The following is a 10,497-nucleotide window of genomic DNA, read 5'->3' as shown; positions in this document are numbered from 1 at the left end:
AACGACGAGCTTCGAGGTGGTGAGCTCGGAGCAGGAAATGACAGGGCTTGGTTTGACCGAACTTGAACGGCGTCGGAGGCATTCAAAGGGTTTATGTAACGAAAGGTGTGGTTTGAGGGGTTTTGGACGGTGAAGGGTTTTCGGTTTACATGATGATTTTCATCAATGCATAGTACTTACATTCTTGGACTCATAAGAAGCTCATTAGTTCCATCGAGTTGTTGTCTTCATTATTAGCTAAAGATGGTGAGAAATGAGAAATACACGGTACCAAAAGCTACTACAACTTACTTAAAGGTAGCATGTTACACTGAAATTTGTTTCTAGCATTCTTCATCAAGCATAAAAGGTTAATTCCAGTAGAAATAAATCTTATTGCATTATGCTCTGAAGTAAAAGTATCATTTTAATAATGGAAAAAACTCAAACTTTTTGACAAAGTCTAATTGTTTGAGTTTAATATTAAATCTTAGCATTAGAAAATGATTAGTTTGAATGTTATAAAACTGGACCTAATAATTACATATAGTAATAAATGTACCTTCAACTTCTAACCAAAATTAAAATACTTATGTTTTCTTCTGTGGTAACAAGATATGGAGCTCTTCCCGAAACCTAGAGAACAACTTTCGGTTTTGAATGTTATAATACTATATTCATAATTTCTAATATGATCATTTAACTTGTGTCACATAAATATTAGAAATAAGAAATAACTTGATAGCTGTAAAAATTTGGAAGATAGAAATATTACATAGATGAGCATTAACACAAAGGAAAAACTTGATGCACCTCAGTAAATACTCCATGGACGGTAAATGAGTGTTATTATACCTTCTATCATACTGCAACAAAAAATATTTACAGTTCCAAAGTAAAATTATTGGAAGACTACAGCACAACTTATAACTAAACAATCAGTAGGTTATCACCCCCTAAACTGGGAAGTGCCTTGGTTCCAATCACCAAGGACTGCATGGTTTGAAACTTCACAGAACTTTCTATCAGAGTCCTCTGATCATGCTGACGAATCACCGGAAGGGTATTTCATCTTAATGTCAGATTCATGCTCTGCTGCAAATGCTAAAGTTGACAAGAATGCCTTTTGACCTGAGTTTGATGCATGCTTATGATAACCAGATTTTAGGTGTTCAGAAGACTGGATTGAAACAAAAGGACTTGGTGTGGCTGAGGTTTTATCTGGAAACTTTGATTTCATTCCTTCTGTCACAGATTGATTTTTTCCTAAAATCTCATTTAAGAATATATCAGTCAGTGATACACTTTGTTTTGTCCTGTCACTAGCTTTGTTGTAGTTGTTCTTGTTTAGGGAAGAATTAGCCTTCTCAGGCAAACCAAAATTGAGTAACTGAGGCAACTTGAAACCATTTTCTGTACTCACATTGGGACGAATATGACTTTTAAAGCCACAGACAGAGCCGTTGCCAAAAGAAAGAAAGTTTACTCCTTTTGGTGTCACAGATGGCAATTTCTCAGCAATCTCCACCTTGTTTTGAGTTTTTTCAAATGCACTTTGATCTTTGTGGGTCCCTGCTTGTAAAGGACTTTCCTTGATTGTTACCGTGCCTTGTTTAAGTGCAGAAGGGCTGGGTGTTAATTTTGCAAGATTGATGAAACTAATTCCTTTAGGTGGTGTCTGTTTTTGTGCAGTGTTTGTCACCTTATGTTCAACATTGATGCGAGAATGAATTCCTGAAGAGCGAGTTAAGCGGTTTTGCTGGACAGAACAAGAGACATGATTATTGCTAAGAGGTGTACTGGAATTTGCATTTCCTGACTGAACAGTAGACAACACTGGTCTGCATATGTTTGAAGGAGTAGGGATATCTTCTTTGGATGCTACCTGCATCAGAAAATTCCCATTTTAATCTTTGAGAATAGTTATATAGTTCAGATGCACGCATGCATATAAAAATTAAGATTGATATCAAGTTTATATTAAGTCTATCGATGCAGTCATTTAAAACAAGCGAAATGAAGTGACATAGGATGTAGTACCTGGTGTGAAAAAAGGCAAGTTTCACCTCTTCTACAAGAGCCTTGGGATACAATATTGTTACAAGGATATTTTGAGAGCTCATGATCAAATGGGCAATCATCGCCTTTCATGCAAGAGTGAAGAGCAAAGTAACTACATGGCTGCAATTTCAAAATCAATAGAAGGTCTTGTGAATTTCTCCTGGTTCTTGTTACAATTTCTGGGGGGAAAATGACAGTGAGCAAATTTTTAAAATGGCCAATACCTTGGATTTTGTTAGAGGCACTACATCATGTGAGAACTGACACTTGTCACCCTGCCAAATTTGTTTAGGAATAAGGCGAGAGAAAAGAAGCAAATCATTAGATATTTTCTCATGAATATCATGTATACAACTATATTGCAGAAACTGCCAAAACACAATATTAGTACAATAATGATATGGGCTACTTTAACATAAACATACCAAACAAATTATGGAAATTCAAATATCACATAATAAAACATTGAAAATGAAGAACTTGCACAGGATTTTTTTATCTAACATTCAATATGGAATTTTTTTTCATAACTAACAAATATTACATTTTACCTAAAAGTACGAGAGAATGTAATAAAAGTGAAATTAAATGGAGTTGACGAAAAGTCATTTAGTCACTGACTTAAAACGCTACATATACTGTCAGCACTAAACAAAGTCAGTACAAGTGGCTGGACAGCTCCAACAGAAAGAAATACAGTGAGTGATATATAAAAGAAAACAAAGGAAAATACAACAGAATGATACTCAAGAAGAGAATTCTCTTACATTACCACATTTATATATAGTATAAATGAACTTCATGCAAGTTCTAATAAAAAGAAGTGAAATATATCAATTATCTCTTAAATCACAAATAAATGAAGTATCAACACCCGAATAACAAACAATTGTATGTGTTGTGCAATTAATCACAACAATAAAAATAAAAAACAATAAAGATGGTATATTCCATATATGTATGAAGTAAAAAATACCTCATGGCACCTTCCCACAAGATAATGGCGACAATGTGACACAACTTTTGGTTTCTGTACATACTTCTGCAACTGCAAACTTTTAATACCTAGTTCTCTGTTTTTTGCTGCTCTCTTCATTCTAAATGCCATCTACAAAATAAAGTTTTGCCAAATAAAAGAAATAAGTGAGATGCTGAAAACATACAGATTTATTCTTCACAAATAACAGGAATATTAATTAACTGATGTTGCAATGACTTCAAAAGAGGTTAACTTCACAATCTTCATAATTCATATAAAAAGTTAACAATATATAGCACCCAGAAAGAGAATCAATAACAAAATAGTAGTAGAATACCTTCTTTTTTTCTTTCTTTCCACCACGCTTGCTCCTTTTACTAGCATTCACCAACTGCAATATACAATAAAAAATTAGCAAAAGGAAATTACATGTAACTAGTTATCATTACACAGTCAGTCCACATCGTAGAACTCCGCATAAGGTGTCAAAAGCTAAGGTTGAACATATAATTCTCATCGTATTTCTGATTTAGTTAATTTTTCCCCAAAACTCAAGTAGGAAAAATAAATGGGGAACTGAAAACCATATAGACTTTGGATATAAAAATACAACAATGTGATTTCAATTTTTTTTTCATCGTTTGAAAGGGAGGGGCGAGCCTAAAAGAATTTTCAACTTACTAAAGTAAATATAACAAAAGTAAGAAACATCATTGAATTAAACCAGCATTACATACTAACAAAAATTAGACAGTAGGAAAATAAAATGAAGCTTAACATAATCAACAAGAACAATTATACAACTTCAAGAAAAGAAAAATTATCAATAATATTAGAAGAATACCTTCGTTTTATCTTCCTTTTTACATTCAAAAGTTTCTTCAGAAATTGCTACTTCAACTCTGCATGCAATTCCTTTGTTGCCACCAGTTCTAGGCTCCACTTGTCTACTATTATTGCCATCTTGAAGTGAATTTAACATAGAGGAAGTAGACTCACAACCTTTTTCCTTTTCTTGATTCTTAATCATAGAAGGATATATCACATTTCTAGTAACATTTACAGACTTCTGAACTTCATCTACCTGCATCTGCCGCAAAGCATCTGCAGAAGACACATCAAATGAACTGTCATCCTTTCCCAAGTCTCCAGAAATTTCTCCCTCTTCCATGTCTACTTGAGAATCCATTAACCCAACTTCACAGCCATCATTATGTTTCTCATCAAATCCAGCATTCAAGGGGATTAAATCACTATCGCAAATAAGATCTTCAGTTCCTTTCATAACCAGTTCAAACTCATTTATTAACTTCTGCTCCTTATCAAAACCAATTACTTGGTTAGACGTGTCCTCTATTGCCATCATATGTTCTATATCATCTAGGACCATATTGTTGGAAGTAAAATCCGTATTCTTGTCTCCAACCCCCTTATTGAGCTCCTGAACCTCCAGTATATCCTTCTGGCTTATAGGATCCAAAAAATCAGAATCAACAACTTCAGAGCCCTTAGGCTCCTTTTCTTGGTTTACTCCATCCATTCTACCACTGCCATTATCTTTAAAAAGGGAAAAATTATTTTTTTCTGGTAAGTAAATATGTGAGCACACATTAAATTGAAACCAACAGCAAATTGATAAACTCAAATTCCTAACACAAGTGTAAACTTAAAAAAAAGGAACCCTTTCGATTTAAATTTACCAAAATTTGAAAACACTGAATTGATACAACATCAAATAAATAAGAAGAACATAGAATCATTGAAACTACCAACAGATTAAACCATAACCCCAGCCTAATCTTAAAAACCTTTAAATTTAAATTACTAAACCAAATAGGAACTAAATTCAAAAGGAAAAACATTTTTTTTCTAAAAATTCCCTTTTAATATTATTTTACCAAAAAATTAAATAAACTAAATTTAACAGCATTCATATAATTGAGAAATGGAAAATTAGATTGAAAAACAAAAAATTAATCTGTAGCCATACATCAAAGCTCAAAGTGTCAAACATAATCTCCAGTTCATAGAAGCATATAATAATGAAAAAACTGATAGAAATTAAAACAAAAAGAAAGAAGGTAGGCTTTTGAAATTGAAACACATACCAGGAATGTTGAAGGGTTGAGTTGGAGTTTCATGTGAAGAGTTGTACTCAGCAAGGTGAGAGAGGAGGTGAACAAGGGCATGGTAAGTGTTGCTACGCAAGTGGGATCGTTGGTAAGGAGGGAAAGCCATTGCAAGTGGATAGGGTTTTGAGGTATTCAATAAGATTCCTTCACTGCAAATCAGAAAAGCTTTCAAATTGACATAAAAATCTCTTCCATTCAAACTCCTACACACTATAACTCCAATTTATTGTTCCTAGTAAAATGATTCCCATCAATGCTTTCCTAGTTCATGTCATTAAAATTGTTTGGATCCAAATTGAACCCATTAATGTAGCTGTCTCACCCTTAAAATAATGCTATATTTACCAAACAAATATTTATAATCTTTCATAAAAATGATTGACTAATACGCAATAAAGTATATATGATCAACATAAGTCCTTTTATTGTTAGGTACCTTTTATTTGCCAATGATTAACACTTCTTCTTGCTTCCTTTTCCGCTGTGAAGTAGCTACCAACTACACAAACAGCACCACGATGGAGACCACTGAGATTAGAGAGACACACTTAGCCAGCAAACATAAATTCTCCAACATTTGATATCATATTTTAGTGGACTAACCTAAATACCTAACAATGTTTAAATATCATATTTTAATGGACTAACCTAAATACCTATCAAGGTTTAATCTCAATACTCAATCTCATGTTTTGCTTGATTTTTTCTTTAACAAGCCAAACACATGTATCAGTATCACATTTCACAAGTACTATTCAAAACATCAAAATAAAACATCCTCAGACATTCTCAGTGTTGTGGTGTTTCAAAACATAAACCTTCAATAAACCCAAGAGAATTGCACTAAAATTTGAAGAAAAGAAAGAATACAGTTTCCTTTAGGAAGTTGGGTTCAGATTGTTAAAGGGGAAGAAATCAATCATTTATCTAAAGGAGTTCTTCGTCCACAAGAGGATTTAAACTAAAACAAATGGCTTTAACTTGTTCAGAACCAATCAGGCTTTCGTCACAGTCAAAGGCTTTAACAGTTACATGCAATGCTAATATGTAGCAGAAAGGAATAATAGCACAAATATATGCTGTAATTGGTGATCAAATAGGACAAGTGCTTTCCTCAGCACATTTTTCATGAAAGTTGTACAAATTGACAGTGGTGAATGGTGATGCTTTTCATTTTCAATATGTCCACACAGTTTCAAATCAGAATTTTATATTATCTGATGTGATAGATGAAAGAGTGTTAATTATGTTCACAAAGCAGCAGGCAAGGAATTTGGCCTTGGATCGGACAGATTCTAGCGATATTATGGTAATCAATCAAATCCCTTTTTTTATTTATTCCCAAGCAAATCCTGTGAAACTTAAGTTTGCTTAAGAACTTCACAGTATCCACCGAGCAGAGTATCTACCCCGAGAAAAAAAAAAGCAACCCCATCCCCTATATGCAACGATGGGTACAGCTATAGTGAATATAACACGATCAAATAAGACATTGCATCAAAGAGCTCTGAAGTTAACAAGGCCACTAAAATATACAGGTCGAAAGCTTCCAACACGTGTTCAGAAAAGACATTGCAAAAAAGAACGGATCTTTAAGTGAAAATGTACTCCTTCAAAGAGCCCGTTGTTGTCATGTGGAAATTAAAAGGGAAGGCGATAAGAGAAAGGGTTACCTGGATTGAGAAAGGGCTTCGTTCGTTTGGGAATTGGTCAGGGGCCAAAATAGGGCTCGTCGGAGACAATAACAGCTTCACACCTTCAGAGGTGACTCCTTCAAAGCATCGGCGACGGCGGCGTCGGAGTCTGGATCTTCGTTGCCGGCGACTACCGTTCGTCGAGGATGATTATGGGTCTGGGGGTAGGAGAAAGAGGGCACGTGGCATATTTATGTGAATTACAAAAAATTAGATATTAGGGTTTGTTTGGGTTCTTCATATTTAAAAGCCGTCATTGACACACTCTTCACTCATCGCAACTTGGATCAAGGTATTATCTCAAAAACCCTAAATTATTCGTTTTTTTTTTCTCTGCAGTGTGGTATGATCAAATTCTCCATCGCTACGTTCTTTCTGATTCACCTTCATTCACCATTCACGCGCCTCTTTTAGTTTTACTTATATCTTTATTTTATTTAATGGAATATCAGAACGCGAAACGAACGAAATTACGATCCTTTGTTGTGGCAGAAGCGAATTGGGAATGGGCTGGATATGGGCCACGGTGGAGGATTTGGGCCGAAACAGGGCCCGAGTGCTGTCGCTTTATCGGCAAATTCTGCGGAGCCTGAATTCGCCGGCGCTGCCGCTGAGCTTCGCGGCAAGGCTGGCGAAGAAGGCGGAGGTGCGAGCAATGTTCTGGGTGGGTTCCGATGAACGGTCAGTGCACAACATTTGTGACCTAATCGACGCTGCAGAGTACTCTCTCTCCTTTCTCAGGAAAGGCCAATTGCCTCCTCGTCACATTAACTGAACAATGCTCACATGGTTTTTGATTTTGAATGTAGATACATTTTAGTGTAGTGTATGTATAATTGATATCTCTAAATTGACAACTTTTGGAGCAATCATTCGTATTTTTCTCCTGCTTGTGCATTCCTTTAACTGATTTCTGAGATTTGTTGGTGAGAAATGTTTGTCGTTGCTACTCGAAAGAGTCAAATCATACTCTTAGGTTCCCAGAAAGACAGATAAAAATTCACTCAAAGAACACTGTCAAACTCTTTTTTATTCCAGCACTTTCACAAAACATTCAAAGCAATTACAAAGGAAATAAGTTCTTTTCCGACAGTGTTGGTCTTTATTTAAAGAACACAAGTAACTAACTAACTCCCTTATCCTTTATTTTTATTTTTAAATTTCCTCTTATGATACAATCTCCATATACTGTCTTTATTTTCTTACATAACATTATTTCCTTATGCCAAAACAACCTTATCTCAAGGTTGAAATCTGGAAAGTGTTCCTTGATGGTTGTCACATTCTCATGTAGCAGTATCTTGTCCTCTTCATTTCATCTTATTAAGATTTGTGAAATGTGTGCTCCTTGGGTTTTTACTTCGCGTCTGTCCAAAATTTCGTTTGGATAAAAATTCACACCTTGTCCCTAAAACTCTTAAGGCAATTCTGGATATATTTGGTGCTGCCCTACTGCTAACTTGAGTTGGGAAACATGGGAACCCACCTTTGCTAGAACTGAAAAAGGGCCACCATAGTTGTCAATGCGAACAAATTTTCAAGTATATCATATCTTAATTGGAGAAAGTTTTTTTTGGCGATCGGCGAACTTGGACATTTGATCATGCGCTCTTCTTAAATGAAATTTGAGTTGTGTAAGGGCCTCATCCTGATTCATTAAATCTTGTATCATCGCCTCTACCATTGTTTCCCTTGGAACAAAACGTGTCAGAGATGGAGGAGGTCATACACTACTTCAAAAGGTGTACACTTTGTTGTCCCATGAAAACTGGTGTTATACCAATATTTCGTCCAAGGAAGGAATATCGTCCACATTTTGGGTTGCTCCGAACTAAAGCAACGAAGGTATGTTTCCAACATTCTATTTAAAACCTCAGTTTGACCATTCGTTTCTGGATGATACGATGTGTTCATCCTCAACGTCGCCCCTGCAATAATTCCTTCCAAAAAAGACTTAGAAACATTGAGTCTCTATCACTAACGATGGAAGTTGGAGTGCCATGCAATCTCACCACCTCTTTAATAAACACATTTGAGATTGATCTAGCTGAATATGGAAGTCTAAGAGGAATGAAATGACCATACTTACTAAGATGATCCACTACCACCAAACTCGTGTCCTTTCTGCATGATTTAGGAAGTCGAACAATGAAATCCATACTTATCTCCTCCCAAATTGCCTTTGGAATCGGCAAAGGTTGAAGCAATCCTTGTGGTGAGCATGCTTGATACTTGTTCTACTGGCACACCGCACACGCGTGGACATATTCAGTGATGGTCTTCTTCTTGCCCATCCAATGCAAGGACTAAGCTATTCTTTTGTAGGTGTGGAATGTCCTCCCGTAGGAATAGTATGGTATTCCTATAGTAGTTTGGGAATCCAACTCGAAGATGATGTTAACACCATCATGCCCTTGTAATGGAGTCTTCCATTTTCCAAGATATAATTCTCATGTGACTCCGGACTAATCCTTAATTCCTCCATGATTTTCTTTTTATACTAACTCAATGTTCTGCCAATATGGTTTGGATAAAATATTGATCTCCACAACCCCTTCTTCTTCCTCCTCCAGTTTTCATGATAACGCATCTACCACCTTATTAGATGCTCTCGGTTTGTACACAATGTCAAATTCATAACCCAACAATTTTTCCAACCAATTTTGTTGATTCTGGGTGGTGATTCTTTGCTCCAGTAAGTACCTTAGACTTTTATGATCCGTGTATACCGTAAATTTTCATCCTAGCACGTAAGGCCTCCAATGCTGAATTGCTAACACCAAGGCCATTAACTCCTTCTCATATATAGACTTTATCAGAGAAGTCTTTGTCAAAGCCTTGTTGAAAAAGTAAATAGGTTTTTTTATTCTAGGACAACACTGCTCCCAAACCCATGCCTGAAGCATCACATTCAATGCAAAAAGGTTGGCTGAAATCTGGCATCATTAACACAGGGGCAATAGTGATCGTTGTCTTTAACTATTGCATGGCTTTCGTACTATCTTCCGTCCATGCAAAATTTCCCTTTTTTCAATAATTGTGTTAAGGGTCTCGCCATTCTTCCATAGTTATATACGAATCTTCTATAGTAATCTATGTGGCCTAAAAACCCTCACAAAGCTTTCAAGGATTTTGGTGTTGGCCATTGCAAGATAATTGAAATCTTCTGAGGATTCATCTGAAGTCCTTATCCTGAAATTACATGCCCCAAATAATGTACTTTATGTTTACCAAACTCGCATTTTTTGTGATTTACGTAAAACTGGTGTTGTTGGATAGTTTTTAGAACCTGAAACAGTTGTGTCATATGCTCCTCTCACGTTCTGCTGTATATCAGAATATCATAAAAAAAACAACACAAACTTCCTCAAGTAAGAATGAAGAATGTCATTCATGGTGCACTGAAAAGTAGTAGGTGCATTAGTTAGTCCAAAAGACATAACTATCGATTCATAATGTTCATGGTCAATACAAAAAGTAATCTTCTGTATATCAGATTCATACATACGAATCTCGTGGTTGCCTTATTCAAGGCTCTATAGTCCATATAAAACCTCTAGTTTCCATCCTTCTTTTTTACTAGAATCACAAGACTTGAATAAGGGTTGTTGTTGGGTCTGATTATCCATGCCTTCAACATTTCTTCAACTTG

General features: G+C 35.6%; 2 protein-coding genes across 3 annotated transcripts; one reads left to right on the top strand and one right to left on the bottom strand.

Annotated features, from left to right (window-relative positions):
• Window positions 1-765: 765 nt before the first annotated feature.
• Window positions 766-7,015, bottom strand: LOC137818213 (zinc finger CCCH domain-containing protein 65). 2 transcript variants are annotated; one of them, XM_068621502.1, is made up of 9 exons: window positions 6,825-7,015; window positions 5,588-5,650; window positions 5,128-5,300; window positions 3,864-4,576; window positions 3,357-3,410; window positions 3,017-3,148; window positions 2,265-2,315; window positions 2,020-2,160; window positions 766-1,864 (listed from the first exon to the last, which is right to left on the bottom strand). In XM_068621502.1, the coding sequence occupies exons 3-9, from the start codon at window positions 5,255-5,257 to the stop codon at window positions 1,019-1,021; spliced, it is 2,067 nt and encodes a 688-aa protein (XP_068477603.1). In that variant the 5' UTR covers window positions 5,258-5,300; window positions 5,588-5,650; window positions 6,825-7,015; the 3' UTR covers window positions 766-1,018. The 2 variants fall into 2 exon arrangements, with proteins under 2 accessions (XP_068477603.1, XP_068477604.1); XM_068621503.1 differs by having other exon boundaries at window positions 5,588-5,679; window positions 6,825-7,005.
• Window positions 7,016-7,350: 335 nt separating this feature from the next.
• On the top strand, window positions 7,351-7,732 carry LOC137818214 (uncharacterized). Its single transcript, XM_068621504.1, has one exon. It carries the CDS (start codon window positions 7,351-7,353, stop codon window positions 7,618-7,620), a length of 270 nt encoding a protein of 89 aa, XP_068477605.1. The 3' UTR covers window positions 7,621-7,732.
• The last annotated feature ends 2,765 nt before the right edge of the window (window positions 7,733-10,497 follow it).

Source organism: Phaseolus vulgaris, chromosome 10, assembly GCF_000499845.2.
Source record: "Phaseolus vulgaris cultivar G19833 chromosome 10, P. vulgaris v2.0, whole genome shotgun sequence".
Taxonomy (NCBI): Eukaryota; Viridiplantae; Streptophyta; class Magnoliopsida; order Fabales; family Fabaceae; genus Phaseolus; species Phaseolus vulgaris.
Note: the sequence above shows the minus strand (reverse complement) of the source record. Positions and strands in the feature narration are given on the sequence as shown.